General features: G+C 45.7%; 1 protein-coding gene across 3 annotated transcripts in view; it reads right to left on the bottom strand.

The window, feature by feature from the left end:
* Nucleotides 1-20,234, bottom strand: part of PDE1B (phosphodiesterase 1B) — a 657,058-nt gene that overhangs the window by 354,309 nt on the left and 282,515 nt on the right. Inside the window, exon 1 of one of the 3 annotated variants that reach the window (XM_033937715.1) lies at nt 169-470. The exons of the other annotated variants lie outside the window; for them this stretch is intronic. Coding sequence (XP_033793606.1) covers nt 169-221 — 53 coding nt within the window. The 5' untranslated portion in view covers nt 222-470. Of the gene's footprint in view, nt 1-168; nt 471-20,234 lie in introns of those variants that run through there. 3 annotated transcript variants of the gene reach the window in all.

Raw genomic sequence — 20,234 nt, 5'->3', positions numbered from 1 at the left:
TTTTCACACTCTAATCAGCAAAGCTCTCCTGAAAATCTGACACAGGTTCCATATGTATTACCCATCAATATAACCTCTCTCTTGTCACAAATGCTGCAGCACTGATAATCTCTACCTTCATTTTTTTTTCAGTGCACTGCCCAAACCACTGGGGGTGGTAAGACTTACCTTATCACTGGAGCATGCAGATGCTTTTTCTGGATTCTGATAAATTTAGCCATGAAAATACAATCTCCAGTGGTTCCTCCCAGCTAACTTTGGAACCCAGCAGCTGCCCGGGCGATGCAGGCTTAGCTCTGGTGAGCACAGGGCGCAAGTTTTAAAGCCCCCATTGCAGAAACACAGTATCGGCTGAATCCCACGGCCTCTGTCTGCATGACAGCAAAGGTTCAAGCCGTCTTCCCTGGACACGCTAATGAAGAGACCCCCAGCAAGTAGCAGAAAGAGAAGCAGCAGCAGCAGCTGTGGTTGTCTGTGTGTGTGTGTGTGTGTGTGTGTGTGTGCGTGTCCGTGTGTTAGGGGGAGGAGAACAAGAAAGAAAGTTTAAAAAAAATATAAACACACGCAGGAACTGTGTCATGTGTTTCTGAGAAGCAGGCTCTCAAGTTTTTCTCAAACTACAGAACTACAATAGGGAACTCTGCCAGTATTCAGTTTCCAACCAACATAGCCTTAAAAAGATACCTTTATATATTTATTTTAAAGAAACACTTAGGCTCATCCTTCAGTTAATAGATCTCAGGTCCAGGAGCCTGGGGAGAGCTAATTATGGCAGACCAGTAAAACTAGCTAAATACCTGCCAGCTGGGACAATTAAAAGTACAGTGTGTAAACGTTCTGAGCTCGTTGGTGAGGACAGGATCTAAAACTAACCAAATAAATACAAAAATTTGTCTTTGCCTACTGGGCAGAACCACAGGACATTTTGGGGGTCAGCATTGGCAGTCAACAAAAACTCAAGAAACAGCAGCAGTCAGGGAAGTTTGTATATTTCTGTCTGATTTCGGGACATGCAAGGGTTTGTCATTACTCTCTGTTTGCTAAATTTCTTCAAATTCTGCACAGTTCAGATCCCACCAATTTTTACCTGTGAGGCAGTGGTGAACCAAGGAGGGGGGAGGGGTTCATCCCGGGTACAGACCATAAGGGGATGCTCCTGGTGTTGAAGCGATGGTCCAGGAACTTCCCCTTCTGGCAGCGGCAGCTTGAGTTTTACAACTCACTGTTCTGCCGATGTTGGGCCTTCCTTTCTGCCAGGTCCTGCCTTCGCAGGAACAGGCAGGATCCAACAGATAGGATGACTGACTCCAACAGAGCAGCAAATTGTGAAGGCTGCTGACAATGAGAAAAAGAGAAGAATCCATGGAGGAGTTAGAGAAATACTGCACCATGCACCTGATTGGAGGGAGGGGGCATAAGGAAGAAAGGCATCCAATTAGGGGGAAGAGAAGGAATGGAAGGGAGAGGAGTGATGCCAGACCATGGGGAAGGAAGGGAGGGAAAGGAAAGAGATGACATGCCATAGCATAGAGAGGGAGGGAGAGATGGGAGGGAAGGAGAGGAGAGAGATGCCAGAGCATGTGGGGAGGGAAGGGAAGGAGACAAAGATGCCAGACCATTGGGAAGGGAGGGAGCGAAAGGAAGGAATGGAGATGCCAGAGCATTGAGGGAAAGATGGAAGGAGAAGAAAGGAAAGAGATCCCAAGGCATGGGAGAAGGGAAGCAGATGCCAGAGTTGGAATGAGTTGGGTGAATTGAGGTGGGAAGCAGTTATCTGCTGAAAATTGTTAAAAACAAATACACACGTCTTTTGGGGGATATGCAATTGATATTAAATCTGCCACCCTCTTTTTTTTTTTGTACATATAAATTTAAGGATAAATGAAGATTTAAAACTAGACTCAAACGTTAGCCATAGGAATTATTTTTAAGCGATTAAGGTAACTCCCAGAGACTCAGCCATTATAAATCATAATACTACATTGTAAGAAATTAGTAAATAGGCTGTGTTTTTACATAACTGAACTGACTGGAATGCAAGGCCATAATCCTCTCAGAAATATTACAAAAATATTAAAAATCCTATTTAACCTGGGCAGACTTTGGCTCTACAAGCCTTTCCTTCAGCCCCAAATCCCAGGGTTCAGCTCATTTTGCTATAATGTGACAAAAGGGTTTTCTAGGATCTCAGCTCTTTTTTTAACATTCTGCTGAAGAGAGCTGGAAGTAGTGGCAAATAAGTTTGAACTATACAAAGTTTTTCCCATTTAGCTGTACCTCAGTACCAGTCTTTCAATAAGAAAATGAAGGGGGGAGAGGGGTGGCCTGCAAGTAGCTTGTTAAAGAATTTCACATCTGAATTACTCATTGCTAACAGCAGTGCTGCCAATTTCTTACTATTTTTTTAATTCAGTCAGCAGTTAAATATCAGATACTGGGCTCTTTTTTTTCTCTTTAATATTTTCATTTCACTCCTATGCTCTGATAGGGGTTTAATTCCTAATCAGATGCATCTCATAGTGTCACCACCCCCACTCACCATGCCACAACCACTTCAAAGGGAAACAAAGGATGGCCCACTGCTCAAATGGCTCTTGGGACAACCTTGTTCCTAAGACACAGTGCAGAGAGGGATAAAAGCATGCTTACTAGATAACAGATTTAGGGTTATGGATGGATATTACACGCTCAGATTTTCAGGAATACTGCATTTTCTTTAAGGCGCTCCGTATGTTGTAAAGCAGGGGTGCCCACACTTTTTTTGGCTTGCGAGCTACTTTTAAAATGACCAAGTCAAAATGATCTACCAACAATAAAATTTAAAAAACACATAGCACACTGTACGCAGAGAAAATGTTAATTATTATTTGAATTTGTTTTTTTTTTCAGAGGTCAAGGCAGATGACTTTAAAATATGCAATGTCACATCAGTAACAACTATACAAAAATAGTCAAATATACCCCTCCCCTTTTACTAAACCGCGATAGCGGTTTTTAAAGCAGGGAGCTGTGCTGAATGCCCTGCGTTGCTCTCGATGCTCATAGGCTCCCTGCGCTAAAAACCGCTATTGCGGTTTAGTAAAAGGGAGCCATAGTGCAAAATATAGACAGCAGATATAAATTCTCAAAACGGACACATTTTGATCACTAAATTGAAAATAAAATCATTTTTACTACCTTTTGTCTGATTTCATGAATCTCTGGTTGCACTTCCTTCTTCTGTAAATCCAATATTTCTTTCTGCCCCCTCCCCTTTTCTGTCTCTCTTTCTTTGTCTCTCCCCCTGCCTGCCTGTCTTTCTTTCTCTCTCCCCCTGCTCCCCTCAAGCCATCATGCTGATTTCTCCACTTCCCCGATTCTTTCCCTAACCACTACCCCCCCAAGCCACCATGCCGATTTCTCTCTGCTGCTTCCCCAAGCCAGGCCTGGTGCGTACAGGCGCTGGGCCCACAAGACTTCATCTCCGATGTCAATTCTAACGTCGGGGAGGAAGTTCCAGCCCAGCCAGGCAGCGATTGGCTGGCCCAGAACTTCCTCTCCGACATCAGAATTGATGTTAGAGGTGAAGTCTTGTGAGTCCGGTGCTTGTATGCGCCAGGCCTAGCTTGGGGAAGCAGCAGGGCGAAAAAGATCGCAATCGACCATTTAGGCACTCCTGATGTACGGTCTCACACCTCAAGTTCAGCCTCACATGAAACATGGGCATTTCATCCCTGACTCCTACACCTTCCCTTCAGGGCTTTTAATGAAGAGCATCATGGGTAGGCTTACCAGATTTTAGACTGCAAAACTACGGACACTTGGCCCCGCCCTGTTTCACCTCCAACCATGCCCCATTCTGCCCCAGCCTCACCCAGTTCAACCTCTGGTTCTGCACCCAGCCCCGTCCTCTCAAAGCCTCCTTTCTACTTCCTCAACGAGCTCCAGCCACATCTTGAGAGCCTGGAGCATGTGCGGTGTGTATGAAGTTGTCAGCGCATGCTTAGAGGCCCTTCAGATGCGTCCGGAGCTCGTTGGGACTTTCCTAAATCCAGACAAACTGCTGGGATTTAGAAAGTCCATCTGGGCACCTGGGCAGTCCTCTAAAAAGTGGACATGTCCGTATTTTCCCGGACATCTGGTAACCCTAATCATGTGCAAACTAAGTTCTGGATACTGATAAAGCATTTCATGTAGCATCAGTTAGAAAGAAGAATCAGGAATGAAGTGAAGAGAACTGGAAGGAACAGGCATAGGACAACAAAAAAAGGAAACACCCTCAGTTTTTCTTAGACAAAGATAAAAAACCCAATAGGCCTTACTGTCAGCCAGCGCTCTGGCAATAAGCTGAGGGCCTGATGGTTCAATGGACTCTTTACCTCTCCTTCAAGAAAAGACTCCAACATCTCCCCATATAACCACCCCAATAAAAGACTGATGCCCAGATTCTCTAAAGTCACCATGCATTTAACGATGGCACTAAACCATCATTAAATGCACGCATTTTACTGCCCGATTATCAAAACGGCTCACCGTGGTATTTTCCATGCTTTCTAGCACTCTCTGACTGTATTATTCAAATGAAGTATAACGAGGTCATTAATATTAAAATGAGTTCTCCAGGCGATTCTCAAAAAGGAACACCCCTCCATTTAAGAGGAATCAGGGCCAATATTTACCGGCAGAGTCTAAGCTGTCATAGCCTTACTTTCCTGTCAGTGCCTGAGCATTGATTGGCTCAGGCACGGCCAGGAAAATAAAGCAGCTCAGACCCACCACCACGAATGACCTCGATTTCCTACCCTCCCACAGAGCTCCAAAACAAGCTTTGTGGTCTAGTGCCACCCTCCCCTGCTGATACACCCCCCCTACCGATACACTCCCCTCCCGGAACCCCACGTGGAAGATCGGCAAGAGTGATGCCCTCTTGTTGGCAGGCCCACCTCTTTAAAATGGTGGGCATTCCCCTTCCCGATGCATCTTGGGTGCATTGGAAGGGGCCTAAGGCCTTGATTGGCCCAAGCACCTAAGACCCCTCCCCCTAGTGGCCTTGGGAGGGGCCTTAGGCACCTGGGACAATCCGTTTCCCCCCACCCTTTACTGGCGATTCTCCACATATAGCATGCATATAATTTGCATGCTACTATGATGAATCACCAGTAAATCGTTCCAACCACGGTATATTTTTTACCATGGTGTCAGAGCTTTGAGAATCTGACTCTGAGACCTTAATGGCCTGGCTGGACCTCTTCCAAAAGAACCAAGCATTTGATGATCAGGTGGACCTTTTAGAGGAGGAAGATCAGGGGCAAGAGGGAGAGTTCCAGATCCTGGCAGGATGGGAGGGAGCAGACAGAATAGGGAGTGTTTCACACTTTCTTGCTTTGACACATATCCCCCCAACTCACCCCTTCTCATCTTCTTACTGATCCTTCCCCCCCTCAGGCTCTCTTCACATAAACAGTTCTCCTAAAATGATTATCCATTCATCCTCACCTTGCCACTGCTGCCAAAATACTTCTGGCAACAGAATAACAGCTGATTACTTCTTTCTCTGTTGTTCAGCACCTTCTAGCTGTAATATTGTTGGTATAATCTCTAATATCACTGGTAAAATCCATTGGGTCATTGTAGTGCTGGCAAATTGTCCGATTTTAAAACGGCAATCGATGTTGAAACAATTTCATATGGAAATGAGTTTCAAGAAGATCCAACATAATCCCATGAAATCAGTTGCTGGAAAAGCAACTTACACATGTGCAGACCCGGCAGGGGAAGCCCAAACAGCTGAGTGGCAGGGGAAACCCCAAAGCAGCTTTCTGCCGCTCAGCTATTCAGAGCAGGAAGACTTTCTTTTTTTAATGGGCACAGATATTGTGTGTGTGTTTCCCACACACAATATCTGCCCCCCTTTTTTAAAAAAAGTCATGCTGCACCCCCTCCCGTGATAGCCCCCCCCCAAAAAAAAAATTTTGGCAGGCCACCCAGACCCTCCCCCCCCCCCGATGTCCCCTGTGAATATCGGCAGGATGGATGCCCACTCCTTCCTGCCTCAGCAGCCACCCAGACCCCCTTATCCCCAAACCCTCTCCCATGAAAATCAGCAGGAGGGATGCCCAATCCCTCCTGCCTCAGTCACCCCTACCCCTCGTATCTTATTCAGAAGAGTGGCAGGATGGATGCCAACTCCCTTCTGCTGGCAGGCCCTCTCTTCAAAATGATGGGCCTTCCCTTTCCAGGTGCATCTTGGGATGCACTTGAAGGGACCTAAGAGCTCTGATTGGCCCAGGCACCTAAGGCCATGCCCATAGGAGAGGTGTTAGGCTCTTGGGTCAATCAGGGACTTAGGCCTCTTCCTGGTGTATCCTGCATGACATGGCAGTAGAAGGCTTATCTGGTCTTTGTAAACAGCATCACAAGTTGTAATTACAGCCTGATTCATTGTGAGAGTTAAAACACATTTTGTTAGAAAAAGTGCAGTCTCTCCAAAATGCTTTATCTGAACAAAATAATACACATTCTGTTTCTTTAAGTCTAAACTGTCAGCTGCTCAGAATGAAACTGTTACTTTGACTAGTGATTATCAGCTCTATCAAAAACAATATGAGATATATAAACTGCTCACTTTCTAGTGTTCCTCATCCCTCACATGCTCAGGAACCAGCTGGCCAAACATGATTTATCCCAAGCAGGGACAGGACCTAAGGAGGCTGAATAGGCTTCTTCGTGTACCTTCTTCCAAGGTTAATACAGTATGTCCAGCCAAGATGATAAAGAAACAGGACAGACGTCATTAACGTGCCTATAACTTGTTTCTACATACTTTCTCAAACTGAACTCTGTAGCAAAGCAAATTCCATAGTCTCTTTGTTCAAAAGAGCTAATTCATCAAAGTTCCTTATGGCGGAGCAAAGATGAATTCAATAAAATGGTGTCAGGCCTATCCAGGCCTTAAGATTTTAAAAGGACAATGATAGAGCAATCCTACAACGTCATAAGTGCCATTGGGGGCTTGGGGGGTGTTAACTTCCACCTCATGCAATCAGATGCCTGAAATGCGTCTTTAACACATGCACCTGAGAAGTACTTTTAACAGATGCGCCTGAGAGACGCTTTTAACACACACTTATATCACGATATATATGCTTTTTTTGGTGCCTCCAAATCCTATAAAAGTATTTTGAATGTATTTTTTTTTTTTTTATAACTATCGGCACCTCCAGACCTGCCAGTAATTTCGGAGCATTAAAGGTTGGTGCTTCATTTTTGCATCACCCAGGAATGTCTGGGCATCACCTGAAGTGCTCATTTTAATATTAACGAGCTTGTTGTACCTCGGAGGCTGCTACAGGGCACACAAAAGACCGCACAGAACCATTTTGTGCATCAGAAGCTAAAATGCTTGCACGCTAAACTGGTTAGAACTGGTTTAGCGACGAACGTGAAATGCACGGTAAGTTTTGAACATCAGGGCCTGAGAACATTCTGGCTAGACCATGGCCTACAGTAGAGAATGACATGGTGACAAAATTCATCACCGTTCCCATCCCCGCGGATAACCGCGGGAAATAATCCCATGTCATTCTCTAGTGTCTATTTCAACCTCAGTCCTTCTACACCAGCATTCTTCAAAGCAAAGCTTGCGGGTCAGTGGTTGTGGCCATTCATACTCCGATTCTTATGTGAGCCAAGGATAATGATGCCATTGTGACATCACTGATGTGATTGGCTCTTAGGCACTGGTGGAATGAGGCATTATGACATCACAATATTTCTGTAGTGTCTATCTCAACTTCAATCCTTCTACATCAGCATTCTTCAAAGCAAAGCTTGAGAGTCAGTGGTTGTGGCTATTCATACTCTGATTCTTCCCTCTCTCCTTAAAGAATGACATGAAGATGGTTTCCCGCGGTTATCCGCAGGGACGGGAACGGTGATTAATTTTGTCACCATGTCATTCTCTAGCCTACAGTATTGCTGAGTCAATGATTTATTTCTCAGCTATCTAGTTTTGTCTTTTCATTCTTCCCTTTGTCTCTGCTCTTGCAAGAGAGGAGGTGGCTCTGTTATCTAATTGTTACACTGCAATCTTCTGACCCTGCTCCTACCATATTAGGCTCTTCTATTGTAGCCTCTCCAATATCAGTCCTAGTGCAATAATCACAAATCCCAACTGGTCTCTGGCCTTCTCCTCATTTCTGGGAAGCACAGACATGGAGGATAATTGAGAAGAGGAAGGAAAAGGAGAGGAGTATGAGGAAGTGACAATGGGGAAAAGGGAGGAGGGTGTAGCAGAGAGATTCAGCAGGTTAAATCTGCCTGAACTTGTCACTGCTGTTCCTAAAAGTCATGTTAATGTCAGTGCTCTCACTTCTGAATGTATTAGGAAGATCAGAATCAGGAAAATATTCTTTAAAATCTTTATTCTCTGTGAGGTCTAAAATTAAAAAAAAAATAGACACACCCGACAATGGCTGTGTTTCCCACATGCAAGGGCCGTGTAAGGAGCTAGATAATTCTATCAATAAATAAAACAAAAACCATGTTAGTAAAAGAATAAATAATATGTAAATAAACATCAATAAAAAGTATCTAAATTGTACGCTAATGCTTTTTGGAGAAATTTGGTCAGAAGCTCTCTCTAGAATTTTTTATGGCTATTTGAAGGGTCATTTTTAGTTTGGTATACCAAGCTATTGTGTATTTATTGTTATCTGTAGCTTTGATCAAACAATCAAAATGGAGAGGGAGTCAAAGTATAGACCAAACAGGAAGCACAAGGGACCATCAAGTTGCGAGCGATTAAAAAAGCTAATTTATTGAAGGACCCAAAACGGTCCGTGTTTCGGCGTGTCTACCTTCATCAGGGGTCATTCAATGGAATTCACATAAAGATTATTTATTAAACTTGTTCTATAATTATGGCAAATTGTAACCTGTTAATTGTATATTATGGATGTTAGCCTGTAACCCATTCAGAGATCTTTAGGGAGGATGGGATAGAAGATGAAATAAATAACTGGAACATCAAGATATGAGCATATTACCCCATATCTCCGACAACTGCATTGGCTGCCAGTTGCATTTAGAATTCAGTACAAAGAAGTTATGATATGTCAACAATTTCTATATGGTATGATTCCTGAATTTTTTAAGAGTCTGATGTTTGGGTATCAACCACTAAGATCATTGCGTTCTGAGAGTTCGGCATTACTGAAAACGAAAGCTAATCCTAAATATGCGGAAACAAATGGCATGACTTTTCCATGTGAAGGAGTTAAGTTATGGAAAAGCCATGTTGGCCAAATTCGAAAATGTAGAGATAAGAGCTCATTCAGGAAAATGTTAAAAAACCCAACTATTCTGAGATGCATTTCTTTGAGCAAATGATCTAATGTAAAGATTGAGGGCTCCTTTTACAAAGGTGCGTTAGGGCCTTAATGCGCAGAATAGCGTGTGCTAAAATGCTGCGTGCGCTAGCCGCTACCGCCTCCTTTTAAGCAGGCGGTAATTTTTCGGCTTGCATGCGCTAATCTTGTGCGTGCGCTAAAAATGCTAGCGCACCTTAGTAAAAGGAGTCCTGAATCTGTCTGTTTTGTTCTAATTTTGTTCTGATTCTAAATATTTTATGTATGTAACTTTTTGTAAACCGTTTTGGAAAAAAACGGTATAGAAATTTTTAAAATAAAATAAATAAAATAATTTACCATATTTTCACGCATATAACGCACGCGTTATACGTGTTTTTACCTACCGCGCATACCCCTCGCGCGTTATACACGTGAGCGCGGTATATAAAATTTTTTTTACATAGTTCCCACCCCGCCCGACGCCCGATTCACCCCCCCCAGCAGGACCGCTCGCACCCCCACCCTGAACGACCGCTCGCACGCGCTCCCACCCGCACCCGCATCCACGATCGGAGCAAGAGGGAGCCCAAGCCCTCTTGCCCGGCCGACTCCCCAACTCCCCGACAATATCGGGCCAGGAGGGAGCCCAAACCCTCCTGGCCACGGCGACCCCCTACCCCCACCCCGCACTACATTACGGGCAGGAGGGATCCCAGGCCCTCCTGCCCTCGACGCAAACCCCCCTCCCTCCAACGACTGCCCCCCCCCAAGAACCTCCGACCGCCCCCCCAGCCGACCCGCGAACCCCCTGGCCGACCCCCACGACACCCCCACCCCCCTTCCCCGTATCTTTGGTAGTTGGCCGGACAGACAGGAGCCAAACCCGCCTGTCCGGCAGGCAGCCAACGATGGAATGAGGCCGGATTGGCCCATCCGTCCCAAAGCTCCGCCTACTGGTGGGGCCTAAGGCGCGTGGGCCAATCAGAATAGGCCCTGGAGCCTTAGGTCCCACCTGGGGGCGCGGCCTGAGGCACATGGGCCCAACCCGACCATGTGCCTCAGGTGAACGGAGAGTCGGGACAGCGCACGGAGAGTCGGGGAGGGCGAAAGGAGAGTCGGGGTGGCCAGAAGAGAGTCGGGGCGGGCGAAAGGACAGTCGGGCTGCATGCGCGGTATACCCGTGAGTGCGGTATACAAAAGTTTTTGTACATAAAATCGTGGTTTCTGCGCGCTATACCCGTGTGCGCGTTTTACACGGGTGCGCGTTATCTGCGTGAAAATACGGTAGTTAGTTCGTTTTATATCCCGTCTTCCCAGGAAACTTCAGAACGGATTACAAGTTTACATACATGTTAAAGTGCATTTATACAAAGTGATGGTAAACATGGCATGGCAGGACATTGTCTGACAGAGATAGCAAAACATTGTTAACAAAGCATGGTAAAATATAACATGACAAACGTGGTATGGTGAGACATACTATGACGTGCATTGTATGACAGAACATAGCATGACAAACAGTGTTATATACAAGCGAAGCATGGCAAACATAGACAAATAATACCTAATATTGAGGGGCTCAACAAGCAGAATCCTTGGCGTAGCGAGAATAAGAATGGAAAGTGCACACATGCGTACTGACTGCTAAGTGCAAACAATTCCTATGGACTTCGCATTTACCACAGCAGCATTGCTACCGTGGCTTTGTAAAAAGGAGCCTCTATTTTTTTTGCTAACTTCTTTTGTTTATTGATAATATTATCTAGCTCCTGACATAGCCCTTGAATGGGCAAAATGCAGCCAGTATCGGGCTTGTCTGTTTTTAATTTTAGACCTCACAGACAAATAAAGATTTTGAAGAATACATTCCTCTGATCTTCTTTTTTGTACCGCTATATTGGATTTTGCTGATCAGTTGCCCTGTCACTTCCTTCTAGTAGGGAGAAGCTAGCTGGCCAATGGGAGAGAGGTGCCTGTGTTTTATTCCAGCAGTGTTTCTGAGGTCCATTTTAATTTGTGGCCTCTTGCTGACCTCTGTGCATCCCACTAGTCAACAGAAAGCTCCAGTATAGGAAAGCTCTGGAACTTACAGGGCTGAAGGGTATGCTAATTTACTATTTATTACCTGGAGACACCTGCCAACATCTGGAGTCTGGGGAAACTGTAGGTGAATAATAAATAAGCACTGATATATGTTTAACTACTGTCAGAATGAGCAGCAGGTAATCTTGAAAGACCTTCACCAACCGGGCAAGTAGGTTTAACCATCTAAGGCAGTGTTTTTCAACCTTTTTTGGGCAAAGGCACACTTGTTTCATGAAAAAAATCACGAGGCACACCACCATTAGAAAATGTTAAAAAATTTAACTCTGTGCCTATATTGACTATATATAAAGTAATTCTCTTGAATAGGAATCAAATAAACACAAAGAAAGTATTTTATAATTACTTTATTATGAAATATTAAGTAAACAGAATAGTGAAAAATTATAAAATACTTTATTCAGTGCGAAACCTGGGCCTGTTTGGCTGAACACAAAGCTGATATTCTGGCTAGAATCGAAGAAAGACACACACGTAGCTCTTCATCAACAGCTGTTCCCTTCACCGCCCCGTCACCGTCACTGCCATCCCTTTCACCGCCCCGTCACCGCCACTGCCATCCCATTCACCGCCCCGTCACCGTCCCCGCTGCATCCATATAAGCCTTAGTACTGTAATATTTAGCTTATTCCTTTCTTATAAATCAAAGTTCCTGCTGCTGAACTAGAGAAAGAGATGTTCAGCTGGCAGGGCTTTGTTTATAAATTTTTATCAACACAACTAATATACTATTTTATCCTAAAGCAAAAAATAAATAAATAAATATAATTTTTTTTTCTACCTTCGTTGTCTGGTTTCTGCTTTCCACATCTTCTCATTCAATTCCTTCCATCCACTGTGTGTCTTCTCTCTACGTCTTCCATTTGCTGTTACTGTGCCTCTCCCTTCACCCCCCCCCCCAATTGGTCTAGCACCCATCTTCTTCCCTCCACTCCCCCATAGTCTGGCATCTGTCTTCTTCCCACTCTTTCTTCCACATTTCCCTTCGGGGTCTGTTCCTCTCCACCCTCCTTCAATGTCTGTCCTATTCCTTTCCACCACCACCCTTCCCTCCCTCCTTTACCATCTGTTCCTTTCTACTACCCTTCAGCTCCTCTCACGTGGCTTATCTATCTACCTTCCTCCCTCTTATTTTCATGGCACGTTACAATGTAATTTGTGCAAGCCACTGGAGCCTGCGAGCTCGGTCCCTGTCCCATCCCCACAAACCATCTCGCTTCTGTGCTCCTATTTTCTCCATTTCTAATATCTCCCCTATGTATCTGTCATTGCCCCCCCCCCCTGTGTCCATATACCATCCCCATAGCATGTCCCCTTTATGTCTCTGTCCCTATGCCCCATGCACATAATTTCCCCTCTTTCTGTTACCTTCCTGTGTCCAGATTTCCCCTATCTTCCTCTTCCATACCAGTGTGTCTCTTCTTTTCAACCCCATCTAGCTTTTTTCCCTCTTTCTTCCCCCCCCCCCCTGCTTCTAGCATCTGGCTCACCTGCCTGTCCTTCCCTTTCTTTCCTGCTGTGGGTTTTTCTTTCCCGTCTTCATCCCCTTGGCCCAGAATCCTTTTCCCTTTCACTCCCTCCTTCCAATTTGAGCCGGGAACACAAGCGATCGCACGGTCCCCGCAGCCACCACTCGCCTGCCCAATCGATCCTACTGTTTAGCCAGCTCTCTCCCTTCGCCTCACCTTAGTTTGTAGGTTTTGTTTTTCGGCGACATGCACGCTTTCCCAAAGAGCCGCGCACGCGCGGCTGCTCAGTGTTCAATCTTCTGCTCTGCTGCAACTTCCTGTTTCCGGTTGCGTCAGAGCAGAAGATCGAAACTGAACAGCAGCGGGGACCGGGGGAGTCTCATGGGAGCGCGTGCGGGACCCGGCCTGAGGCCTAATCAGTGTCTGCACCGTACAGCACACCAGGCAACATCTCGCGGCACACTAGTGTGCCGCGGAACAGCGGTTGAAAAACACTGATCTAAGGGAATAAAAGTAACAATTAATTGTGTTTTCATCTGTGTCTGGAGAAAGCAGGAAAGAACTGTAAATAGTTACTACTTGATCAGTGAAGGTAAAGTGTAATTTGTAGGGTTACCAGGTGACCAGGGAAACCTGGACATGTCCTCTTTTCAGAAGACTTTCCAAAACCCAGTAGTTTGACCGGGTTTTGGAAAGCCCCGAGCTCCAGCCACATCTGAAGAGCCTTAAACAAGCATGCGCGGATGACATTATACGCATCCATGCATGCTGGAGGCCCTTCAGACGCAGCCTGGAGGGCAGGAAAAGAGTCGAGGCTTTTGGGGGGCCACAGCTGGAGGTGGGGAGGGGCTGGATGCAAAATGGGGCAGGTTGGAGGCAGAAGAAGGCAGGGCTAGGGGTAGAATGGGGCAGGGCCATGCATCTGGGTTTGTCCGTCGTTAAATATGGTAACTTTAGTAATGTTCCTAAATACTGTGTTTGTATTTAAAAGCAATCAACTTCTGGTTAAAAGGGAATCATCTGAAACTGAACACATCTAAGACACATGTAATGATTTGGTCCAATGGCATTCATGGGTGCCAGTACCCTTCCTCCTCTCTGCCCCCCGCCTCTTCCTACTCCTCATCCTGCCGCACGCGCCCCTCCTTCCCCATACCCCTAGTTGTTCACTGCAGCGAGTAACAATTTAACGTGCTCCTTGCGATCGCATCGGCTCCTGCTGACATCACTTTGGGGTGCCACGCATAGGAAGAAATGCCAGAGGGAGAGGACGCAGTCGCAAGGAGCACGTTGAAGTTGTTGGTCATGGCGGTGAACAGCTAGAGGTACGGGGGAAGGGAAGGGGGCGCATGCGCAGCAGGAGGGGCAGGGAAGGAGCAGGGGTGGAGAGATGGGCGGGGGCACCACCTTCTCAGGTGCCTCTCACCCTGGCTACACCCCTGATTGTGTCAGGTTGTATGACTTCTAAAATTCCAAAATCCTTTATTATTGATGGGATAGAGATGACGATAGTGGGTATCATCCTTGACATGACTTTAAGTATGAAAGAACATGTTAAAAATACAAGTAATAGGCATAGTTTTTATGAAATTAAAGGTGATTAGATGGTTGAGAGATTATTTAAGTCAAGAACATTTCTGGTTGGTTGATCAAAGTGTAATCATTCCAATGTTTGATTACTATAAAAGCCTATTGTTAGGACTCCCCAAAAAAGTCCTTGAAGGCATTACAATTGGCTCGGAACACCACTGTCCGAGTTTTGTTAGGGCTGAGGCACTTTGATCATATCTTACCATTTTTTTTTTTTATTATTTATAAATTTATTAATTGTTACAACATATAACAAGTACAGCCAAATTAAACAATTGTAAAGGGAAAACAATATATAATATCTTACCAATTCTGAAGTTACATTGGCTGCCTGTAGAATTTTGAATTCAATACAAGATATTCCTTCTTTCTTTTTATGGTTTGGCAAATATAGTATCACCAATTATTTCTACAAATTTATATTTAAGTACAGTGCATTCCCATTATTCACTGTAGTATGGTTCCGAAAAATCTTCGCAAAGTGCAAATTCACGAATAACGAAATAATATGTCTATGGGAAAGGGACATACAGGGAAAAATGTTCAAGTAACTTAATAAATTCATGTAAACTGTACTGAGCTCCCCTGGGAGAACGGTATAGAAAATTAAATAACTAATTAAAAAAAATAGATGTTAGGTTTAAGCCATACATGTGATTCCTAAAAACTGCGGAAAGTTTATAATGGATCTAATAAGAAAAACAAGGTTAGGTTCCTGCATGCATGTTTCTTTCTTTCTGGAGTTGCTGCTTGCAACTCCCTCTCTGGATGCTTGGTGGCCATTTTCAAAAGTGAAAGCGAAAGTGGAAGCAAATGCGGCTGATTTTTAAATGCACAGGTCCACAAATATGTGAATATAGCAACATGAATAGCAGTCAGAATTTGTGCATCCACAAATTTGCAAAATCGTATATATTTGATGCGCAAATAGCAAGAATGCACTGTAAACCAGTGCGTGCAATAAGATCAGCAGAATTGAATCTGTTTGATGGCTCATCATTTAGATTTGTGCCACTCGAAGAATACAGGACTTCAATCTTCTTGATAGCTGGTTAAAAATTATAGAATAGGCTGCCCTCAGACTTCATAATGACAGGATCCTTATTACAATTTAAGAAGCATTTGAAGACTTATTTATTTCAAGCTATTTTCTATGATGTAGCAGTTAATTGATATACGTAGAGGATGACTCAGATCTAGCAAGCTGACTCAATATTGTTTTAAATAATTTATGTTTATTGATGGTTTTATATTTGTTTATTTTTATTATGGGTGTTGTATGCTTACATTTTGTTTGATTGTACACTGCTTAGAATATTAGAAATATTTAAATAAATAAAGGACAGTAAAGTTTGTGGAGTCGATTTCTTTTATAGTTCAAAATTTTTTCATTGATTTTGTATTAAAAAAAGTACAATAAATGAATGTTAACATGGCAAGAGGCATGCACGCTGTGGAGTCGATTTCTGACTCAAAGTCTGGTGCTACTTGTGATGGCTTTCATGTTAGCCATGAGCCGCATGCAGGAACCAGCGACCGCGGCTTCACGAAGAGTTGTGCCACTGGGAGGAGAGAACCAGCCAGAAGAGGTAAACACCTGCGGGAGGCACTAAGGGTCAGGCTGCTGGGTCAGCCGCATGCAGGAACCGTGGCTGCAGCTTTGCAAAGAGAACTGCGATGGGAAGAGGGAGCCGGCCAGACGAGGTAAACACCTGCAGAGGCACAAATTTGGGTCGCAGAACGGAGGGAAAGATGACGAGGGTCGTGTTTGGACAAGAAGGGAGGAAAAAGGGGTGCATTGGCAAAGCAAGGGAGAAGCAGGGTCATGTTGGGACATAGAAGGAAGTGAGGGAGCACAAACTTCAGGCAAAGGATGGAAGGAAGGAAGAAAGGAGGGAGGGAGCATGAACTTGGGGGATAGGATGGAACAATGGAGGGAGTGAGGGAAAGATGCTGAGGTGGGGGAGGAAATAGAAAGGGAGAATTGTTGGATATGGGTGCCTGAGTAAGAGGGAAAGAGAGACAGTGTACATGAGGAAATGAAGAAAAAAGTGAATTGTTAGGCATAGGGAGGGAGAAAGAAACATTGGTCATGGTGGTGGGAGAGGTGTGAGGTACAGATGTATGGGGAAGAGAGAGATGAGAGGGAGAAATGTTGGATGTGGTGGTGGAGAGGGAACAGTGGAACGGATGAAGAACAAAAGTAAGTGTAAACCTCTTATCTTTTCTTTCTATTTAAACATAAGAACATAAGATTTGCCGCTGCTGGGTCAAACCAGTGGTCCATCGTGCCCAGCAGTCAGCTCATGCGGCGGCCCTTAGGTCAAAGACCAGTGCCTTAACTGAGACTAGCCTTACCTGCGTACGTTCTGGTTCAGCAGGAACTTGTCTAACTTTGTCTTGAATCCATGGAGGGTGTTTTCCCCTATAATAGCCTCCGGAAGAGCGTTCTAGTTTTCCACCACTGTTTCTTTAATGTTTTTATAGACTGTGTACCGTATAGGATCCGAGTTACATATAAATTCAACTTAAGAACAATTTAAAAAACGAAATTCATTCTTAACCTAGGGGCTGGATAGCAAACATGGCTGACACAACATCTCAGGGAAGATTATAAAAGTCATACATGTGACCAAATAAAAATGTCCATGTCTTCTATTCCAAACAAATGTTAACAAACACAAGAAATAAAATATTTAGAGGATAAAAAAAGTAAGAATACCGAATGATAGTAGACGGAATATAACCTAAAACAACTGAAGGCATTTTTGGATTAAATTGTTGCTTTGTTTCATATATAAGCTGATATTTGCAGAGATGTGAAAAATGACAGCACATATTGGCGTTTGTTATGCTTTAATTTTTGCATGCTCAAGGAGTCATGGGTTAATATCTTTCCTGCTGAGAAGTTCCAGAGCTGAAATACCAGCTGTATCCATTCCTGCTAGCTAGCAAGGCAGGGGGGGCATCTTCTTAATTACCCATAAGGATTCAACAGTTATTATAGCCAATGACACTAATTGGCCCCCTGGGCAACAGTGACATGTTTAAAAGGGCACAGGGACAGCTTTCACATTCCAAATAGCAGGATGACCGCAGGTTGCCACTACCCCAAGTAACTCTATAATAACACAACTAGCAATGGCAGCTGAAGTGCTCTTCTCCCAGCTTAGATCCAAGTTCACCGTCTCCACCGTCCAGCATCTCTTCTTCTTTTCACCCATCTTCCCCCCCCCCAAAATAGCTCTGATATCTCTCCCTCCCAGGACCTACAAAGTTGCAACAGATTGCCTGCAGGAGTAAAGACAGGCTTCCTCTAGCCAACCCCAGTCACCTTCCCTTTGCTACATCCTGCATCCAATGATGCAACTTCCTATGAGTGTAACATGGTGAGGGAAGGTCTCAGGCTGAAGGCAAGCTTTCAATGTCAGTACCAGAAACTGGAGAGAGCAGAGCCACTGAAGAGGGGGAAAGGAAAAAGATGTGCTGGACCACAGCAGGGGGGGAAGAGGGGGAAGATGATGGACTCCAGAGGTGGGAAGGAGAGAAGCTGGAATGGGGAGGGGAAAGACAGAGATGCTGCACTGCAAGGGAAAGGAGCTGCAGTGTGAGAGAGGGAGAAATGCTGGCCCTAAGGTGGGAGGTGTGGGAAAAGGGAGGAGAGGCAGGACAAGGGAACAGACAAGGACACAGAAGAAATGCTGGTTATGAAAGGAACATAAGGACAGAGGGAGAGAAAAAGACAGACACTGAAGCCAGAAGCTGGACAGCACGAGATACAAGCACATAGGGGAGACGCTGAATATAGGGGAAGAATAGAGACACAGTGGGGAGATTCTGGACATGGCAGATAGGGACACAGGGGAAAGATGGATGTTAGAAATGGAGAGAGAAGAAATACCATATGGACAGGAGACTAGAGGTCTGCACGGGAACGGGGATCGCGGGAATCCCGCGGGTCCCGTGGGTTCCCCCCCCTGGCCCATGGGACTCCCACGGGGATGCCCCCTGGCCCACAGGACTCCCACGGGGATGCCCCCCTGACCCACGGGACTCCCACGGGGACGCCGCCTGGCCCACGGTACTCCCACGGGGATGAAAACAGCCTACCTAAATTTTGGCGATGCAGGCATGCAGCTTACAAGTCCGGCGTCGCGGCAGGAAATAGCCATGCTGAGCAGTGAGCTCAGCACGTACACAGATGAAAGCCTTGCTTGCTGATTGGTCCGGCGGCCCCGCCCCGCCGTGCCGCCGGACCAATCAGCAAGCAAGGCTTTCATCTGTGTACGTGCTGAGCTCAGTGCTCAGCATGGCTATTTCCTGCCGCGACGCCGGACTTGTAAGCTGCATGCCTGCATCGCCAGAATTTAGGTAGGCTGTTTTCATCCCCGTGGGAGTCTCGTGCCTCTATGGCTCTAAGTCTTCTTTAAGTCTTCTTACTGCAGAGTTGGTTCCATTCTCGGTAGGGGATACCTCGGTAGGCTCACTGCTCAGCTACTGGGAACCCAGATTCGATCCTGTTCTGGGTGGAGGACATTTGTGGGGTGGGGTGGGGTGGGGTGGGGAGGGGGGCTAGTTTGCGACATCGTGCAGGCTCACCACTCTGCCTCTGCCGGCAAAAGCACAGTCTGTCCCATTCTAGGGGGAGAAAACCTAGCAGGGACCAGGCTGCACCACAATACTGGCTTCTAGAAAGCACAATGGACTGGGGGGGGTCTAGCAGTGTGTGGCACCATTTGGACCCATGCAGACTTGCACGGCCATTCAGATGCTGACCTGAGGTCCCTTTCCATCCAGCATCTGCCCCTCCCCCTCTTTCCATCCAGCATCTGCCCCTCCCCCTCTTTCCATCCAGCATCTGCCCCTCTGTCTGCTGCTTCTGCCCAGCATCTGATCTGTCTCCTCTCTTCCTCCTTTCTGCCCCCTCTGTCATCCCATCCATCATCCACCCTTCTTTCTCCCCCCATTCCATCCAGCATCTGCCCATCTTTCCCCCCTTTCAGCCCAGCATCTGCTTCATTTCTCTTTCTCCCCCTTCTATTCAGTGTCTGCTCCATCTTTCTCTTTCCTCCCTTCCATCCGTATCCTCCCCCTCTCCTCCTTTCCATTCAATGTCTTCCTCCCCTCTCCTTTTCTTTCCATCCATCATCTGTCTTTTTCTCTCTCCCCAGGCATTCCAGTTTGTCTTATCTTTCCCCTTTCATCCAGTGTGTCTGATCCCTCCCCATTTCTATCTACAGTCTGTCTCCTCTCACCTCCTACATCCAGTATCTACCCCTTCCCACCTGACACCTCAGCCGCCGCCAGACTGATGCAAAGCCTTCCCTCTGATGTCAGCTCTGACTTCGGGGGAAGACTTCTGGGTCGGCTACATATGGCTTGCTGCAGGCTGCCTCCAACCCCTGCTGTTATCTGGACTCGAATGAAGTGGTGGAAGGGAGTGCATTTTTGGACACAGAAGTCATGAACTGGGGAGAGAGGAAAGGAGGGAAAGAGATGCTGAGGTGGGGGAGGGAATAGAAAGGGAGAATTGGGTGTGGGTGTGTCAATGAGCGGGAAAGAGAGATGGTTGTGTACACACGGCAAATGGAAGAAAGAGGAGAATTTTTGGTCGTAGGGAGGAAGGTACAGAATATGATAGGGAAGAAAAAGATGAGAGTGAGAAATGTGGCAAGGGAACAATGGGGCAGATTGAAAGGGATGCAAGAGGGAGGAATATTGGACAGTGGTGAAGGGAATGGAG

This window comes from Geotrypetes seraphini, chromosome 3, assembly GCF_902459505.1.
Source record: "Geotrypetes seraphini chromosome 3, aGeoSer1.1, whole genome shotgun sequence".
NCBI classification, from domain to species: Eukaryota; Metazoa; Chordata; class Amphibia; order Gymnophiona; family Dermophiidae; genus Geotrypetes; species Geotrypetes seraphini.
Note: the sequence above shows the minus strand (reverse complement) of the source record. Positions and strands in the feature narration are given on the sequence as shown.